At 37.8% G+C, this 20466-nt stretch overlaps 1 protein-coding gene across 1 annotated transcript in view; it reads right to left on the reverse strand.

Annotated features, from left to right (window-relative positions):
• The window catches only part of COL28A1 (collagen type XXVIII alpha 1 chain), a gene marked incomplete at both ends in the record, with an annotated part of 145870 nt that overhangs the window by 79853 nt on the left and 45551 nt on the right, over positions 1 to 20466 (reverse strand). Inside the window, 8 exons of the mRNA XM_080664115.1 lie at positions 1106 to 1177; positions 2915 to 2983; positions 3724 to 3795; positions 5420 to 5488; positions 6497 to 6565; positions 10561 to 10629; positions 14520 to 14588; positions 17295 to 17363. Of these exons, the coding sequence (XP_080520241.1) occupies positions 1106 to 1177; positions 2915 to 2983; positions 3724 to 3795; positions 5420 to 5488; positions 6497 to 6565; positions 10561 to 10629; positions 14520 to 14588; positions 17295 to 17363 (558 nt within the window). The remainder of the gene's footprint in view (positions 1 to 1105; positions 1178 to 2914; positions 2984 to 3723; positions 3796 to 5419; positions 5489 to 6496; positions 6566 to 10560; positions 10630 to 14519; positions 14589 to 17294; positions 17364 to 20466) is intronic.

Raw genomic sequence — 20466 nt, forward strand, 5'->3', positions numbered from 1 at the left:
AAACAGACTGATGATCTCACAGGGAAGGTGGGAAGTAGGGCAGGAAGAGATTAACCAAAGAATTTATAAGCATATATGCATAGCTCACTGACACAGACAATACACAGGTGAAGGCCTGTGATGGGATGGGAAATGGGTGGAAGGGGGGCAAAGGGGAGAATATGGGGGACATCTGTATTATTCTCAATAATAAAATTTAAAAAAAAACAACACTGGTCGATGAGGGATGCTTTGTTTTGTACCTGCTCTCATCATGCGAGTACCTTTTTTTTTTTTAGTTGTTCTTTAATAGTCTGGTCTTATCCCTTTTTACAGTTAGCATCTTCCTAGAGACCTGAACTCTTTTAGGTTTGCCATTTCTGTTTCCCGACACATCCAAATGATCTCAATATTCTCTCTTGCTAAGTCAGGACACATACCTAATTGCTTGCCTCACAATTTCCTTTACTTCTCCCTCAGCTCCCTGTCCTGGATAGTTTATCAGGAATAAGTCTTTCCTTATTTCACATTTCACAGTATTGATTTTGCTCTCTTTAAATAACTACATTATTGAACACTCACTATGTGCCAGGAACTGTGCTGAGTGTTTTATTAACAGTTTTAGTCTTCCCAATAACCCTGTGAAATAGATACTATTATTACTTTTTTTCTGTGATTGAAACAATTGGCCCGAAAGATTCCGGGGAGGGGCAGGATGAGAACCCCACTTTCCTGCCTTCTGTAGCCCCGCTCGTCATCCCCTCTGCACTGCCTCTCAGCCTGGGACCTTGTAAGTTGTTCAGCAAAGCAAGATGCCAGAGAATTGGTATCTCCTAACTTTATCACAACTTCTGAATATTTGATTGTTGGTAGAGAGGACTGCAGATTCTCTCTTAGAAGCATAAATATTCCAATGAAGAGTACATATTTTATGCAATCTCTTTATTCCATTCTATTGCGGTCTGGAATAGTATATTTCCTAAAGCCTTTTTCATTTAGGAGTTTTTGGTTTGTATTTGTTGAGGAGGAAATTGGAAATCAAATTTGCAGTAGAAATCTAATATTCTATTAAAACCAGACACAATTACAAGCTCCCCAAAGCAAAAGTGAGAGTATAAAACCTTACCTTTGGCCCTTCGGGTCCTGGAAATCCCCTCTGTCCTTGATTTCCTTTGCTCCCTTTCTTTCCTTCATCACCCTGACAAAATAATTAGAAGAATGTAGTTGTTGTAGTAACAAACCCTCCTCAATCATATAGCAACCATTTCAGGGCCACATTCTTAACTAATGCCAATTTTAAAGTGATGTGCCCCAGCCCAGCTCAGTCATATAGGGTTTGTCGATGTTCTTGAGCGTATTGGGTACTTCAGAATTCTTCAGTCTTCACCATTTATTCAATATGATTCAATAAAAAAAAAACTAAGTTCAGTGTTTTTCTTTGGGGACTTTTTGAATTCACAATTCTTTTGCACCCTTGGTCTATTAACAGGTGGTTCTTCAGCTTCCATGCTGTTTCAGCTTTAAAACATAAAATGAGATCTTTTTCAAATTCAGCCCCATTTATTCCTCCAGAGGGAGTATAGTTCTTCCTCCCAAAGGAAACTGGTAATTCTATTGGTAGAGAGATATGTGGGCATTAACCTGGCGCAGACCTAGAAGCTGCCTACTGACTGTTCCCAGCCTGGTTGCCCACTGACGCTCTCCCAGAAGAACGGTTTCATCTTCATTCAGAAACCTCCAAGCATTTCTTCTCCTCTAGCCTTCCCTAAGCCACAGATCACCTCAAAGCCACAGATCCAGTGGCCTCTCTTTCCAATGCACATTCTCCTTGCATGTACCACCCTTTGAAACCCTTCCTCCTTGGTTTCCCTAATATGATAACTCTTCTGCTTATCTTTGTCCTGCTCTGAATATTCTTTCTCCAGCTACTGAACAAGATGAAATTCAAACCTCAGCTCTGTTTCTCAGAGATATCATTCATTCTTACAGCTTCAGTTATTAATTCAAGGGTCTATGTTCCAAAAGTGCATTCTAGAATACATTAGTTCTCTTGAATGTTAGTAGGCAAGCATTTCTATAAGTATGTTTGCATGATGTTAATTAAAAAGGTATTCTCTGTCCACATCCCCTGCCCCCCCCCACCAAAGATCTTTTATAATTTGGTAAGTCAATAAATAAAATTGTTTGAAACTCTACAAATATATTTAAATTTCAAATTCTCACATTTAAGGGTAAGGACTCAATTTTAGCCAATATTTTTCAAGACATAAACTTCTTAAGCAATCAATTACTATTTTAATACAATTATAAATAAAGTACTAATAAGTGTACAGATTTTACTTCTACTTTCCTCATAATGAATTCTTCAAAAGCTTTATATGGGCCTTGGTGACTCCACATAAAAACTGCAGGGACATCAGGCACCTTAGAACTCTGGGTTATGTCACCAATGGTCCTACTGATGAATTTAGATATTCTTGTCATGACATATAAAGATGGCATTCACTAGCATTTCTACAATGTATAAAATAAATTTATTCCGTGTTGTGAAAGTAAAATTGCCACTTAATAAGGTGATATTTCTTATTACTGTGTGACGTTCCATAAATAGTTAAAGAAAATCTATGGGCTTTCAGGTCTCAAGCCTTCTTTTCCCTTCCTATGTGTTTTTTAAATCCAGTCTGGCTATTTATTAAGAAAAACCTGTGTTGAACTCTTTGTATAAGCTGTGTCTTATAATAGATGTTGGGAAATAAAAATGAATCATACATGCTAGCTTTCTTCCATAGCTCACAAGCTAGTACCCATAACTTTAAGCCAGAAGTAAACACATTTGACACAGGAAGAATAACCATCAGGTTTTTCCTAAGTCGGCTCCTTAGTGTCAGGACCAGAGCACCGGCAGTCTGCTTCCCCAGCACTGCCAGTTCCATACCTTGGGGCCAGGTTGTCCTTTTCCAGGTGCTCCCTCCGGGCCTCTTGTTCCTGGAAACCCTGCTTCTCCCTGGAGGAAGGACACTGATGTCTTAGCTGACCCTTCGTAGACAGTATATATCAGCCCACCTTGTCTGTTTTCATGGCCAGTGGGTTCTCTGCTGAGACCCTCCAAAGCAGGCCAGACCTTAACTCTACTCTCAAAATTAATTTGGAAATTTATCAACTTGAATAAATTAATATCAAACTCCAGTTTAGCTCAGAGCATTTGGAAATATCATGAAAAAGGCCAATTTATTCACCAGTTTCTTTTGGCTCATTATTCACATTTGGTGGTTTGTGTTTTTTTAAGAAAACAAGAAGGATCTTTAGCCTTTCCATCTGCTGTTTTTCACTACTTACATTGAAGAATGAGTATTTCACATGTCCCCTCCAAGTACTTTAGGAAATCTTTATAATGGCCTTACTTCCTGAATACATTTACAGATGCTCCTTTTAGAAGGGAAAAAAAAGGTGTTTTTCTCTAAGTTTAAATTAAAGTGCTTTCTAGGAATCCCAGAAAGACTAGGTCTGGAAAATGCCATGTCAAAACCCTGAGAGAAGGCAGAAGGTGTGAAACAGTACTTACCTTTTGGCTTGGTGCTCTCTTTCTCTCTGGAGTAAGTGAACAAGGAAATTTAGACTTGTGGGTTGTTGTTGTTTTTTTAAAAGACTAAGTTTGTCCTGGATGGTTTAACTTGAGGTCCTGCAGGACCGAGGTATAGTGTGGTTCAGTAGTTTTTACCCTGGGGAATATGGAAACGTAGTTACCTTCTTCCCAGCAGCTCCATCTTCCCCTGGCACTCCTGGCTGTCCTGGGAGTCCTATTGAGCCTGGCGCCCCCTGGTGGATAAGAAAAGATTTTATTTCCCAGAAATTCATGTTTATCATGCACCCCCATTTTGCAGTACTTGCAATTAGATATAGCTTATAGTGTCTGAGAAAAGCCTCTAAGCTGGTAAATCTAAATAGTAATTACTAGTAATCAAACTATTTGACCTTGGACAAATTACTTAACCTCTCTGGGTCTCAGTTTTGAATTATGTTGTTTGTTATGGGTTGAATTGACCCCAAAAAAGATACATTGAAGTCCTAACCCGTGGTACTTGTGAATGTGATCTTTTTTCAGAAATGGGGTCTTTCCAGATGCGATCAAGTTAAGATGAGGTCATTAGAGTGGTCCCTAATCCAGTATGACTGGTGTCCTTATAAAAAGAGGAAAACACCATGTGAAGATAGACACATAGGGAGAGCACCATGTGATAACAGAGGCAAAGATTAGAGTGATGTAGCTGCAAGCCAAGGGATCCCCGGATTGGCCACTACAAGCTAAGAAGAAGCAAAGAAGGATTTTCCCCTACAGGTTTTGGAGGAAGCATGGCCCTGTACACACTTTGATTTTCTATTTCTAGTCCCCAGAACTATGAGACAATAAATTCCTATTGCTTTAAGCCACACAGTTTGTGGTGCTTTGTTACAGCAATCCTGAGAAAAGAATATAAAAGTGACATGAAAAAATTGGGGACTTAACATCACTTCCAGCTCTAATGCTTAACAATTCTACCTGCTTTCAAGTTAATTTATGATTAAGAATAAGTTTTTTAATATATTCAGAGAAAACACATGCTACTTCAAACAATATAAAAGTGTCCTTACTACATTTATTACAAGCAAAATATATTAAAGATAATTGAGAGGCATTTCAACTAAACCAAACTAAAAAATCTACTGAAAAAAAGTACAGAGAAATTATTCTATGATTGGGAATCCATGAATGCGGACAGCCAACTGTAGGCATTCTTCTATGCCTTTTTATGTAAGGCACTTAAATCTCCAAAAATTTGATGTCTATGGAGGTCTTGGAACCAATACCCCTACAGATACCAAGGGAAAACTTGCTTTAGGTGAAGTCAAAAGTTGTTGGAGGGAGTCTACACCCTTATGTTCCACATTGTTCAAGGATCACCTTAAATTCAAAAAACATGCAAGTTGAGATAAGAGGCAAAAGCAAGGGAAACAAATAGCATGTTGACATATAAAATTACTGGGTAACAGAAGTGGGCTGGACATGCTTTAGATTTAGGGAATGGATTGCTTACGAAACCGTAAAACAAAGGAAGGGAAATAGCCTTTAATGAAATCCTAACTACTAGGTGCTTTGTTTTATAATACGGCAGGTGATAATGTTCTAAAGAATCACTCTGTGCCAAAATAGAGCCTGTGATGCTAATAAATGAATAAAATAAATAAAACAAGCAGCAGTCATTAAAAAAAAACTGATTTGGGTTTTTCTTTAACAATAAGAGCTATACTGAACATCAGACCCTTTTCTGAATAAACACTCTACACTGGTAAAGGAACAGTTAGATGACACATGCATGATCTGTATTTCATTTGGATATAAATGAAACTTTACATAATATCACATAAATCATCTAAATGCTTCTGAGCAGCATGGTCAACTCACCTTTGGACCTTGTACTCCAATCCCCACTGGTCCTCTAGGGCCTGGAGCTCCTATCTGGCCTACTTCTCCCTAATAAGGAAAGGGTATTTGAAGAGTATTTGACTAAGGCAGCAAAATAAAAACAATATATTCCTTCTTTGATCTCCTAAGAGTTGTCTTATATCAACAAAATAAGAGAACACTGAGCTTCATGTGCTCAATTCATATATATACTTTACCCCACCACATTTGGAATGTGGAATGATCTGGTTTAAAGTATAGGCTATGTAACATACTCAAAATTGATTGTAAGGACCCCCTAGGCCCCCCATAAAGAGTCCCTGGAAATGCTAGAAACAACTAAAATTAACACATGAAAAGTCAAGATGAGCGATGATTAAAAGCAGTATCATAACCAGAGAGAACAACCTGCGCTTCCGATGATGTTCCCGGAATCAGGCATCTCAAGGACAGTAACATCAGTCTATTAAGCTGCTTCTCACATGGGCATCGCTAAGGAGTGGGCTTGAAGGTGAGACTTCTCAGAGAAGTATTTTATTTATTTAACAATGATTAATGATTTGTTGAAGCAACGTTAAGGACAGCTAATTAGAAATAGGTGTCATGCCTCTCCCCAAGGGATAAATAACAGTTCTAATTTAGAAGATAATTTGATTCCTGTTTATAGAAAATGTTTATTTGTTGGGTCATTTCTGACTCCATCTCTTCAAGTAAATGTTTTAGCGGTTGGACCTACTGTGGAAGTGCTGGTGAGAATAAAAATGAGTTAGTCCAAAGAGGCATGTAACCACAGGTAGTTCCTACTGATATTGCTGCTTGAGATGCTAGAATAGGGTCTCATAAGTAAAAGTAACAAAGAAAACAATAAATGAAGATTGTGTAAATAAAGCTTCTAAGAGCACAAGGAATATATATTACATTTTCTACACCATTAGGATTATCAGATTTTACATTAAATAGAGATCTCTGATTTTCAAGTTCATTTCATCTGCAGTCTTCCAAATGCCTGACCACTGCCCAGGAAACAGCCAGTATATCTATAGACATATGAAACTCCTTTCTCATTGAGAAAGTTACCTTGGAACCAGGTAAGCCCTGTCCTGGGGGTCCTTGAGGACCAGGGGGACCAATAAGGCCTTGGATTCCCTTTAAAATAAAAATAAAAATTTAATAGTATTAGTGGAATTAAGAAGAAATGTGAATAAGAGTTTCCAATCCTCTAAAGTGAGTTTAGTTCATGTCCCATAATGAATTACTAATAGTCAATATTAGTTGAATGGGATAGCAGAGGCTGCTAGTTGAATTATGAAATGCATTCTTCCCTTCTCCCATGGTAAGAGAAATTTCAGCTGGCCCACATGGCTGCCTGGAATAAAGACCACGTTTCCCAGTCGCTGTGGCAGCCAGGTGTTGCCATGTGACTGGATTCTGGCCAATGGAATGGGAATGGAAGTGATGTGTGTAATTTCCGGTCCATGCTAAAGGTAGAAGTATGCCTCCTCCTCCACTACACCCGTTTTCCAGTGGATGAAGTGAAAACATGGTGTTTTTCCTGTGGAGGAAGAAAGCGCACCCAGAATGGCAGGTGGACAATAATGAAGAAGCCTGAAGCCCTGATGAGCAGAGCCACCACTCCAGCTTGAAGTTTTAAAGAAGAGAAATAACTCTTCATCTTGTTAACCCATTTCACACCTCAGTCACATGCTAGCAAGCCAGCTGTACCAACTGGTATATATCAAGATGTTAAAATGAAGGTTTGACCTAAGTTGAAAGATGCAATAGGCAGCAGACACTAAACTGATACCTGTTCAAACATTTGACTCTCACCCATGCTGTAGGTGAGGACAACACTAAAAGGGGGAAGGAGACAGCATTTATAAAGTTCTTTGGAGAAAGGAGTCATAAAATTTTTTCTTTGGAGAAGATGAGAGGGGTTTAAGTTGCTTTGTTCAGTACCCCATTCTAGAAAGGAAACTTCAATGAAACCACTTGAAGATCTTGATATTTTTTTAAACAAACAAAAAAGGTGACTAAGTTTTATTTTTTATGAGCCCTCTTTTTATTGAATATAATTGTTAATAAAGTTCTGTAAGTTACAATTCTATAATAAATCATCTGTATATTCTATTATGTGTTCACCACCCAAAGTCAAGTCTCCTTACATCACCATTTATTCCCCTTTTACCCTCTTCTACCTTCCCCTATCCCCCTTTTTTTCAGCCCCCCTTTCTCTCTAGTAATCACCATACTATTGTCTGTATCTATGAGTTTTGTTTTGCTTAATCCCTTCACCTATTTTTACTCCCAAGGGCCAGCGTCTGACTCATGTCTAAGAAAGCTGAAGTGGACTGTGTCAGCCCAGAAAGAGCTGGCGTGGGATCAGCCTGAGCATCAGGGCTTGTACAAAGGCCACGTGAGTTTTATCTGTGGACCAGAGTAGACCTGGAGCTGTTCTGAGTCCTGTCCAAAAGGGTCTGAACAAGTAATGGAACTCCAACAGAAAGAGTTGGTATAGAGTAAACCTCCAGAAGAGCAGAGGCTGCTGGGAGAAATCGCTGGAGGAAGAGAGTCCTTTATCCATGTCCTAGGAGGGGCAAAGGCCGGATCCCGACAAGAAAGAGTGTCAAAATCAAAGCCATCTGACAATGGAGCAGTCAAGACAGAATTTCTTTACTCATCCTCTCCTCCTGCCTCGACTCAACCGGAAGGGAGGAGAGGCACAGACCTTCCCATAGACCACAGGTTCTCCATGCAGCTCATACCAGATGAGGAAAGATTGAAAGGAAGATGTATGCATCGACTAGATAGTTTTCACTGTACAATTAAAACTGTGATTTGTAACTCAGAGTGACCCTAAAACTTTCTACTAACTTAAAAGTGATATGACAAGTCTATAGCCTAGTGATAATTTCTTTCTGTGGTACAACAAAGGAAAATCTTCCCCTAATGAAAAAAAGTTTAAAGGCATGATGAGAGAAAAAACTAAGATTTTGTTTTGCTTGCACCCCACAAACCATGACAGTGCATATAATGGTTACAGAAATATGATTATTTTATTACAAATGTTATGTCCTTTTTCTAACTATATCATACAACTGCTTGCTCATTTCAAAAAGTACAATTAGTATTCCCTTTCTCTGGTTGATGAAGGTGAAGCAGTCTAAACAATTTAAGAAAGCCAAGTTTTAAAATATTGAGCCTTTATAAGAAGGAATTCTTCTTAACCTTTTCAGTAGTCCACAAGTAGCATGCAATGGGACAAGGAACCAAAAATTTCCAAGGGATGTGCCTATATGTGCATACACATGTATATATGGTTATTTATTTTATAAAAAATTTGATATTGTCAAGTCTGCAAATATTTACTGAAATCTGCAGGCCACTTGAGGGATATTATATGCTAGTTGCTGGAAATGGAAACAGAAGTTCCCTCATAAACAGATGCATGGGAAAATTCATTTCTATAAGAAAAAGAGAAAGATCTAATAATTACAGGAATTCAATGGATAAACATGTTAAATTATAGATAAAAAGAAGAATGAATAACTGCATGAATTAAGGTTAAATTTAAGTAGAGTTTAGATCACTTGTCTTCAAAGGATAAACAAATTTGTTTCTTGCTCAGAGCAATTTTCAAATAGCACATTCTATTCCATCTCCTACCCAGTTGGGCTCAGCTCCATATGGACCTGTCTACCTTTAAAATTGTTTTCTCTTGGAAAAGAAGAGAAGGGGATGAGAAAACCAAAGAGGTTGAGGAGGTCTGAGGGCTTTTTTAAGATAAAGGAAAACAACCTCCAGGAAGAACCAATATTAAAGGCAACAGGAAGCTGCAGGTGGGAGGTCCAGAACTCCGAGGCCATCTGGAAAGACTTGGCTTTCTTTGAACCTCATTTTTCAGCCTGATGGTGGTGACTCAGCACCAGGAGCACCAGGAGACCCAGGATGTGGCAGCACTGTCCAGCCACTTTTGGGATTAGAAGGTAAACAAATAAACTACAAAGCTTGAAAATGCCTGGTCACATAGTCAATTCCTACAGAGGCAAAATGTACAGCTCTTAATTATTTTCTAAGCATTTATTTACGGATTTATCTTGGCTCCCCTTGCGCCTTAACCCTCCAATGTACTACACTAGGACCTCTACCAAGGAAAAGGAAATGGAAAAAGAAGTAAGTCCAACTTTGCTGTTGCTTGATTAGCAACAATAAACATACATACTCAATAATTAGAAGACAGTTAGAAATAACTCAGAATTAATGTCAACAAGAAACTTTGGAATTATCTCATTTTTAAAATCCTTTTCTTCTCCCACTATCCTAGATAAAAGAAGCACTATTCATTCTCTAGGCAGTAGAATAATTCAAAACTTAACTCTAAATTTTAACCAAACTGATTTGCCATTTTTTTTAAGCAGAAGGGTGTTCAACATAAATTTGGGTATATTGGTTACTTAATTAAATGAGATAAAGGACTGTTATATTATCTTCATATTATTCAGATCTAACAAGATTATCCAGCTTTCCCAGTGGTTCTGGTCAGAAGATTTTGGAAGCAATTTTAGTCATGAATGGAAAGACAAGCTAAGAGATCTTTTCTTTCTTCTGACCAACAAGGGCCAAGTGTCATTTATAAACTCTGTTTGTGGCTTGTGTCTATTCAGGAATGGTGCCCCTTAAAATCAAGTAGTTACCTCTGATTCTGGACCTTGTTTTAAATTTAACATTTTTTTCAGATTGGTTCATGGCTAGGGGGTGGAAGTACTACACTACTGGCATTGGGAGAGAGTGCGATTTAATCACTCACAAACCTGCAAAGGGGGCGGGGGACTAAACACACAAAGCAGCAGGCAAATAAACTATTGCTCCCAAGGGATACTGAAAATACAAACTATTATCCAAAAACTCTTATCCTATTTATTCGGTTTTAAGGTTAAAAGTTACAGCATCAAGAAATTCACTATTTTTTAAGTTTTGGAAGTTCTACTAAATAAGATCTTAAAAACCATCTTATCCTTCCCTATATTCACTTTGGATGTGAATTTCATTGCAATTTAACTATCAGGTACATTCATTGGCGTTTGCAGGACTGGCCTTCGACAAACTCCAGCATTGGGCCAGGGAAGGGCAAAAGCATTGATTACCTGTTCCCCTTGACTCCCAATTCCGGGGATGCCCATTGGTCCTTGGGGTCCCACAGGTCCCAAGTCCCCCTGTATAGAAAACAAATCAGAAATATTACAATAAAATGAAACTTCATTCTTTCATACTTTGCTAATCTGGAATTACGTTGGATTCAAATCTATTTTTATATCCTTAAAAAAGTTCAACATGGAAAGTTAGCAAACTCCTTTTAAACAGTTTAGTTCAAATTTGCCAAAATAGTTAATTATGTTTTACTCTTTAGTCTGAATTGGTGAGAATTTGCACCAGTTTATATTTATCAGTCATTTTTTTCTCACAAGAATCAAAAGTTCCTGAATGGTTATTATACTGACACACTTTCTGTTAGGCTCATAACAGAAATATTTAAAAGTATAAAATTCATAGAGTCCAAGGAAAACAGAATCTGAGAAATAAATTGAAGCAAAATATTGTAAATTTCTCTAAATACCTTTTCCCTCCTAATCTTATTAAAATGCATTTTGACACCATGTGTGTTTTTCATGGGTGTCTGCTGTTAGCATTACAAATGAAAGTTAATTTTCTAAAGTAAAAATTTTCTAGATGTAATTTAGTTACAGGATATTTTTCCTTACATGATATTCTTCTACTATCCCCCCTTTTTTATTTAAATATTAGGATGCTTTTGGAAATTTTGTAATGTAGTCTTGATAGCTTTTAAATTTTAATTTTTTGCACTAAAATATGACTGCTTTAAGTTCATTACATGTTACGCAATTTTACTATGAGATGAACTACCAATAAAAATTTTAGTTAACACTTTAGGAACAGCTTTTTGTCCAGTACCAAGGGGAGAGATCAACCAAAGGACTTGTATGCATGCATATAAGCCTAACCAGTGGTCACAGACAACAGGGGGGTGGGGGCATGTGTGGGGAGGGGTTTGGGATGGGAATGGGGGGATGAGGACAAATATGTGATACCTTAATCAATAAAGAAATTTTTAAAAATGCATTTTGAAAATTAAGAAATTCTCTAAGTTAAGCACAACAAAATTAAAGAACCTTACCTCTCCCCTCCATGAAATAAATTTGGGAAACAAAATAAATGTTATCATTAAGAAGAATATCATTCATCCATCCTTTGTGTCTTTCAACAAATATTTTATGGGTGAGGGCATAATAAGGTCTCTTTCGTGACTAATGAATGCTGCTTGGGTAGTGTGAAAGCAGCCATAGACAACACATAAATTAACAGGTGTACCTGTGTTCTAATAATACTTTATTTACAAAAACAGACAGCCAGCCCCACATTTAATTGGCCAATGCTGGGCTAAATAAATATATTTCTATGGACAAAAGTACATCATTAGATTACACTGTATATATTACAAAGTCTGTTGAACCTGTCACTAAAACGTGCCCTGGGATATGCTTCTCAGTGTTTCACTCTGTATCAATCCCAGTCTAAACAAGTATCATGGAAGGAAAATGTAATGGAGTTCAGTTCTAATTCAGAACTGGATTATTCTGATTCATAAGTCGATTACTTGTCATGTGGCAGGCATTGCGCTAAATGCTTTTCATTCTGTATCTCATTTAATCCTGACAACAACCCTCTGAAGGTAGGCATCCCCATTTTCCTGATGAGGTTAAGTACACCCCATTCAGCGGCAAGATTCAAGTCTACTCTCTCTGACTACAAAACCCAACTCATCACCGCTATTCTGCAAATATTCAGTATACCCAAAAGAGAGACCCTCTTCTGTGCATTGCTATATACACTTAAATATCTACATCAAAACTACTTCCTTGCCGAAACCGGTTTGGCTCAGTGGATAGAGCGTCGACCTGCGGACTGAAGGGTCCTGGGTTCGATTCCGGTCAAGGCATGTACCTTGGTTGCGGGCACATCTCCAGTAGGGGGTGTGCAGGAGGCAGCTGATCGATGTTTCTCTCTCATCAATGTTTCTAACTCTCTATCCCTCTCCCTTCCTCTCTGTAAAAAATCAATTAAAAACTATTTAAAAAAACAAAAAACTACTTCCTTGTTTTGTACCAATTTATATATTTGAGAGCCCTTAACATAGAGGTATTAATCTTATCACTTGAAACAGAGGCACCAAGTCTCTGAATCTAATATATATAAAAGGATATTAAAGGAAGAAAGAGGGAAGAGAAAAGGAGGACAGTTTGATTTGGTAAGAGAATAGCAGATGATGGCTTTGCAATTACTCTGTGATAATGTCCTGATATTTCCATGTGTTTTCTTTGCATGAGCTCCAGGTGTAAAAATAAAAAAGCAATGTCAATAAAACCTTAAAAAGTTAATTTACTGAACTCATAAAAAATTATTCTATTGTACTCAATTTTCACTGCTCCAAAGGAAGAAAGAACATCTTACATATTTTTAGAGTATTTTGGAGCTGAAGTTACAACCGAGAATTGTACTGCATCTAAAATTTGTGTAACTCACTATTTCCCACTATCTCTGCTATTTAAACACAGATTCCCAGAAGAGATGGCTACTGGTAGTAAATAAAAGAAATAAGTACTTCAAGATTGAAACACACTTAAGATAATCTTGAATATCAATCATTATTCTAATATAATATATAATATAATGATATGATTAGAGGTTGACATATACGGTAAATGACTCCAAATTGACATGAGGTCTCTGTTTCTTGTGTATTTTTATATCTCCCATTCTCTGGCATCATTCCCTTCCCACTGGTATTTAGGGCCTTATCAGCCTCCAGTAGCTTCTATCACTGGCCTCACCCCTACTTCTAATCTGGATATAATTTGTAGCTATTTTAAAGAAAACAAGTAACTAGTGAGAAAGAAGAAGGCAATGGCAGGTAGGCTGTGGTGTTGAACATAATTTTCCAGAACACCAGTGTCAGACATAGCCATTCTGTGTGGTGAAGCAAAACCTCTCCATAGTCATGTCTGAGCACAGACAGAAACAAAAATAAACAATGTCCAAATTCCTCAAAAGGGGTCAAACATTCTCCTATACCCGTGGTCGGCAAACTGCGGTTTGCGAGCCACATGCGGCTCTTTGGCCCCTTGAGTGTGGCTCTTCCACAAAATACCACGGCCTGGGCGAGTCTATTTTGAAGAAGTGGCGTTAGAAGAAGTTTAAGTTTTAAAAATTTGGCTCTCCAAAGAAATTTCAATCGTTGTACTGTTGATATTTGGCTCTGTTGACTAATGAGTTTGCCAACCACTGTCCCACACCGACGAAAATGAGTAACTGCCACTTCTTTACCAATTGCAATAGCCTGGCATCTTTCTCTCCTAAAGATTCATTAAAATGCCCAAACTTAAAATTACCCCCACTTCCCGAGAGCGTCCAGTTCAGAGCCAAGTCATACTTTCTTAGACACTTGCCCAAGCCACCTAATATATGAGCCCAAGTTCTATGAAAAGAAATCTCTCATCTTACTGAGTTGTGATCGGTTCCCTCGGTACGTGTCCTCTTTCACAGCAGAGTCAATAAACCTAAATTTGTTCAATTATAGGTGGATTCCTGTTGGTCCTTGCTGGAGGACATCAATGCTAGTTTTCTTAAATGAGTTATCTTCTTTCAGACTCCTTTTAAGGTAATATTTTTTAGTGGATGCCTAAGGGTGGATATCGCTTCTGTAATGAGGTCAAGTCATGTTCCAACAGCTATTTTCTTTACTAAGTAGAGGTCTATTCTGCTAATGTTTAGCTTCAAAGCTGCTTGGCTGACGATAGGGTATTGGAAGTCAGAACCCAAATAAATGGGACATTACTATAAATATATAATATGGGAATTTCCAGATAATAATTCATCTCTACAATAATATACCTTGCATATACTTGATTTACAACTATGTGGTGTGGTTGTCAGGTTGTATACAGTTCATAAATGTACATACATTAATGAAGAATTTTAAAAACAATTTTACTGGCATCTCTTCCATCCTATATCCTATATGTATTACCTTGTCCCCTTTGATTGACAGGCCTTGTAGTCCTTGTGGGCCAATTGGACCTTCAGAACCCTTTTCACCCTGAAAATATATGAGAGAGACATCAGTGCACTAATAAAAATCAGAATTTTATCAAAGCAACCAAATTTACAGCTCACTTCAAATGGGTAATTCTGACACCAAGATTTGTAACTTGAAAAAAAAAATTAGTCTTAACTCTTAAATAGGAAGTACTCTGTCCAAGCAGAACACATATGAAGTATCGCTAAAGTTGGAAAAGAGCTCTATTCCCAAAATAGTCAGAAATATTTGGGGATGAGGGACCTAATCAGTCACAGAGTACAACTCACTGAGTCAGTCCTCCGTCTCAACATTGCTGCAACTATACCCATCACACAATGGAAATGTGTCCCTCACATTAGTATATGAACTAATACTTACTATGGTTAAATTATTTATTAAATGTCTTATATCAGAATTTATACACATTCATTGAAAATTTAGTTTTAAGATAATTAATGTAAAATCTTCTTGGACTTAATCACATGACCTATGTAATGTAATATCAATGAAGTCATTACACTGCATTGGTATGAAAAATAAACCATATAAGCAATCAAAAATAGTATACATCTGATGAATTTATTTGAATTGTGAGTAAAATCAAAGGACATTTGCAAGAAACGTAGAAAACAGGAAAATATCCTTTGTGTCTCTATGTATTCATGGTATAATCACTTAAGCGCTACATCATGGCAAGCAGCCCCAAGTAGCACATATAGAAAACTCCCTTTGGTCCTGCTGATTGGGGAATAAAGTAGTCTGAAAAGTGGGTTCTTCTGGTCATTTCTACAGTACCTAATTACACACAGCTGACCCTAAAACAACACTGAATATAGTGAGTTATTTGATGAGATAGAGGGCAATACACTGTGTGGGTTACTATGAGCAAGAGTGTATCTTTATATCATGCAGTTGAACTTGTCACTAAGACATGCCCTCCTGTATGCTTCTTAGTGTTTCACATATTTATTTATCATTTATTTCTTTACTAGATGCCCTGGGGTCCCTTGGCCTGGCCTGCGGGGATCGGGCCGAAACCAGCTCTCTGACATCCCCTGAGAGGTCCCGGATTGTGAGAGGGCGGTTCTCGGGTGATGCACCCCAGAATCAGGCTCCCTCCTCTCTAGTTCTGGGTATGTCACCTGAGAACCGCAGCTGCCAAGTCACCACAGCTTGGCAGCTCCTGTGTTGAGCGTCTTCCCCCTGGTGGTCAGTGTGTGTCATAGCTACTGGCCAGTCACTTAGACTTTTATATACAAAGATAGTAAAAAACACACACACACACACACAAAAAAAACCAGATTATAAAGAGAAGTAATTCTGGCTATTTAAGTTTTCCAGGTTGTTTGGGCTACACATATATAAAAATTTACTATATAACAAAAAATAATTCAAGAAACTATGTATTATAAATCATTTGGAAATGTAGTGCTAAATTGCTAGCCTCTGTATCTGATAGTGACATTTTGGTTAGTCAAGGGCATTATTAAAGTCCCCTTTATCTAACATATCATTTCCATTTATTATGACAAGTTAAAATGTGTTAGTTAAAAGGGGCCTCTCTGAAATTCAACCCAAAACTTAGCATGAATTATTTGCTGTAGCTAATTAATTTCACTCTAGCTGAGATATGGTTTCCTCATAGGTCATTGAATATTGATCATGTCGGGAGAGGCTAAGAATGAGATGTAGTTTTAGAGTGTGCAGCTATCCTGAGAATGTGGGAACTTAGAGACCTGACTGAATACTGTGGAAGGTCTTAGTCTCTTAGAAAAGAGTGTGTGCTTCTCTGGGCAGTGTGTGCATGCATGCACAGGTGTTTGGGGGAAAGGCTTTAGAAAAGAAGGAAAAAGACTCCAGAATTTATCCTTACTTACTCTGAAATTTTGTTGATGCCGCCCAAAGTATTTTGGAAAATCATTTCCCACGTGGCCTTTGGCAAAGGTGCCATAGATTTTGAGTAAACAGCCTAGACAAGGGATCAGCAAACTAAAGCCCAATGTCCAACTCCAGCTCTCTGCCTGTGTTTTGTAAAATACAGCTTTACTGGAACACAGCCACACTCATTCATTTAAACTACATTGTTTATGGCTGCTTGCATGCTACAACAGCAGAGTTAAGTAGTTGCAACAGATACCATATGGTTCACAAAGCCTAAAACATTTACTGCCTGGTCTTGACAGAAAAAGTTTGCCAACCCCTGGTCTAGAGGAACTTGAGCTCCAAGAATTATATATGGGAAGCCGTGGAGACATTTAAATTCTCAATTGCCAGGTAAAAGATTGGTCTTTCATACCATTTTGCTCCTTATAGTAATAAGCTAATTTCTTTTTTATTATACTAAAGGCAATGCTGTTACAAACTGGTTTCTTATCTGTGTTTCACACAACAAAGCTGAGAGTAAAGCTTTGCCATAGCTACATGCTGTAACTCAACTACTGGACATAAAGAGGCTATCACTGTGCTTTAATGACTCCAGTCCCAGAGATTTTTCTAATTTCACATGCAATAACTATATACGTAGAAGTCTGTCAACGTCTCATTTATGATTGCAAAATTCACTGTCATTTCATGGTCAGGGGAAATTTACATATTCCTGCATTTAATAGGGTGAAGTTGGTCAGAAAAATACTTGACTTCTGATAATTGGACACAGTTTTTAAAATTTGTAATTCACGACCATGCACGACAAAGCACTTTTCCTGGTACAGAAGGTATTGTTACCTTTGATCCTGGGAAGCCTTCTCCCGGTAAGCCCCTCTCTCCTGGCACTCCCTCGGGACCACGGGGACCCTGGTTGGGATAAAAAGGAATGAAGAATAAAGAAGAGAGAAAGGATAATGGGAGGAGGGGAAAGGAAGGTAGGAGAGGAAAGGGAAAGAAAATGGTTATATTTTAGTTCACATGGGCATGTTATAGTCCTATTGAAGTCATTAGTAAGAACCCTTTTAGTAAGCTTCATAGTAATCAGGAGAATTACAGAGTTGTGAAGAATAATATTCCCATTGTATTAAATACTTGTTCCACTTGATTGTCTATTCTGGCATCCTCAAATTAGTGGGAAATGGAAATTAAGTGATACGTCAGAATAAGGTACAGAATATAAACCTTATGAGGAAAGGCTAATTTCGAGGACTGCATGGCTGGAGATGGATGCAGAGTAATTTCAAAGTTGAATTATGGGGTGTGGGGGGCTGTGAAGAAATCACTGCACAGCTGGTTAAAATACTGAATTCTGTTTACATGTGTTTTAATTTCTATCCTCATAAATTTGGACTCAAACTTGAAATCTTTCAAGAACTAGTTGAATCCACTGGAGATTTATGTGTACATAGAAACCTGGATCAAGGGAAGCATGATTTTTCAATCTCAATGATTAAAATTAAGAAGTCTATGTGACAGTTGCTCGGAAAGGCATTAGGAAAGGTGAGAACTTCTCACATAAGGATAGAAAAACGACAGTGTCAGGCATTGAAGTGGACTGGCTAGAAAGGTACTCACCGAATTATAAAAACAACAGTAATGTATCTACTTAAACACCAGGAATTTTAAAAGGCTACACATTTTCCCACTAAGTCTTCTTGGCCAGCAGGCCAAAAAGTAGAACGGGGACTAACAACAGGAATCTTAGAAGTGCAGACTGGAGCTTTCCCTTGAATGGGTCTAAAAAGATAATGAGGGCTCACTTGCTAGGGAAGTAAACCTGAGACAGAATAAGAGCTCCTCTGAATGACCTTGGGGCTGGATACGCAGTCATCCAGGGTCATTTAAGAGATGCTTTCTGGTCAAGCCTGGAAGCAGAACCAGGATGGAGCATTATGCTAATCAGTGACCGAGCACCGTTATGGATTTGTAAAGCTTACAGCGAAGCTTATAAGAACTGTATATCAGTGTTTGCTTTTTCTTTTTTTAAAATATATTTTTATTAATTTCAGAGAGGAAGGGAGAAGGGGGGAGAGAGAGAGAGAAAGAGAGAGAGAGAATCATTGATCGGCTGCCTCCTGCACACTCCACATTGGGGATCAAGCTTGCAACTGGGGCATATGTCCTGACCGGGAATTGAACCATGACCTCCTGGTTCATAGGTCGACGTTCAACCACCGAGCCACACCGGTTGGGGTTTTTCCCCCCTAGTATGATATATTTTTAAAAGGACAGTCTTCTTTAGTATTTATGCATAACCAATTTAGTAAAGACTTAAATTAACATAAAAAGCTAACATTTAATTCGATTTAAATTACTATGTTTATGGGAAAACCTAGTTTTTAATAATCCAAACCCTTAATCAAAGCATTAATATTCATGACAGATTATTCTAATATTAGAGTCATTCACTAGGGGAAAATAAATATGACATGAAAACTGGATTGTAAACTAACATCACACACCATAACAAGAAAATATATTGACCAATTATTTTCCCCAATGATATGACATATAAAAATAACACAATGTACATTAAATGCTAAATAAGTCTATTTTCCAGTTTATTCCTTTTTTTTTTTCATTCATTCAACAAATATGTACGAAATGCCCAACAGGTGCGAGGCTCCACGCTAGGTTCTAAGAGGAGCAGACCAACCTGCTTTCGGTCTCATGGAGTTTAGAGTCTTGCATGATAATTAAAAGCATATTCTGGTGTCCTTTGGACTGAGGTTCAAGTGCCAGCTCTGCTGCGTAGTATTGGCAGTGTGACCTTACACAAATACGTTCCTCTCTCTAGAGCTCAGCAAACTCATCACAACGGTGGTAGCAACCGCACTACCTCAACCTCAGTATTACGGTCCGGACTAAGTCAGACAGATTTAAAGCTTTTACAAATGAAGCACTCAATAAATACCTGCTAGCACTATCAAAAAGATTTTACTTGAGTCCTGCAGTTGCTGAGACTGTCCTTTTATGGACACGTTGACAAAGAAGGTAGTCTCATTGTGAATGGGTGGCATGAAGTATCGAGAGAGGCACGCTGCGCAGAACAAACGCGGACCCTTCCGACTCCGCATTTCTAGAATACATCAGCTAAGGTGGAAGTGAAAACAATGGCTGCTTTTAGGAGCCAGGTGTCCCAAACTGCTGAGAAAAGAGCGAATGCTGGTGAGCAATCACTTAGGAGCCTTTAAAAATACAGAGAGCCAAGGTTCAGTTACTGCAGGCCGTCAGGGTAGTATTCCACGCCACCACTACAGTCTCAAGTTTTCCAGTGGAGCGGTCAGGATAGGAGATGATTGCTAACCTCAGACGAGAAAGAGCAGGTACTGGGTTAGATTAACTATATTTTTAATTTATTAAGACAGCATCAATGGATCATTTTTAAAGGGCAGAAATGCTTCTATAAAAAACTCAGAATCCTTTTCAAAGGCCATGAAAATCAATTACAACTGTGGCATACTTATTTGGTGTCTAATGAAAAAATATAATGGAGGAACATAATTATCGGTTAACACAGTCTGGTCAGTGAAATGCTTTGAGACATTAGCAAGATAAAGTATAATTATCCATTATTTTCTTACTTTCCTTAATAATCTAAATAGTGTGGACAATCAACAAAGTGGTTATAATATACATTGCAAGCATTAAAGATAAATATATTAAATAATAATAATAATTGTCTATACTAGTCACACATGCCATGTACTTTATTTTTAACTTCAAAGTAATTACAGTTCTATTTCAAGCAGTATTTATCTTTTACTGATAGCGCTTGAAATAATCTTACACATAAAACAAACAGGTCACCTGAGATTCTGAACCAATTTATCTTTCATGAATCAGTCATCTCTGAGACCAGCATAAAACAAGTGGTAATCAAAAATTAAAGCTGGTAGTTTCTATATTTGTTACTAGAATATAGAAATAAGATTGATTTTGTATGTTCAGCTTGTATCCCATGACCTCA

This window comes from Plecotus auritus, assembly GCF_963455305.1.
Source record: "Plecotus auritus genome assembly, chromosome: 4".
Taxonomy (NCBI): domain Eukaryota; kingdom Metazoa; phylum Chordata; class Mammalia; order Chiroptera; family Vespertilionidae; genus Plecotus; species Plecotus auritus.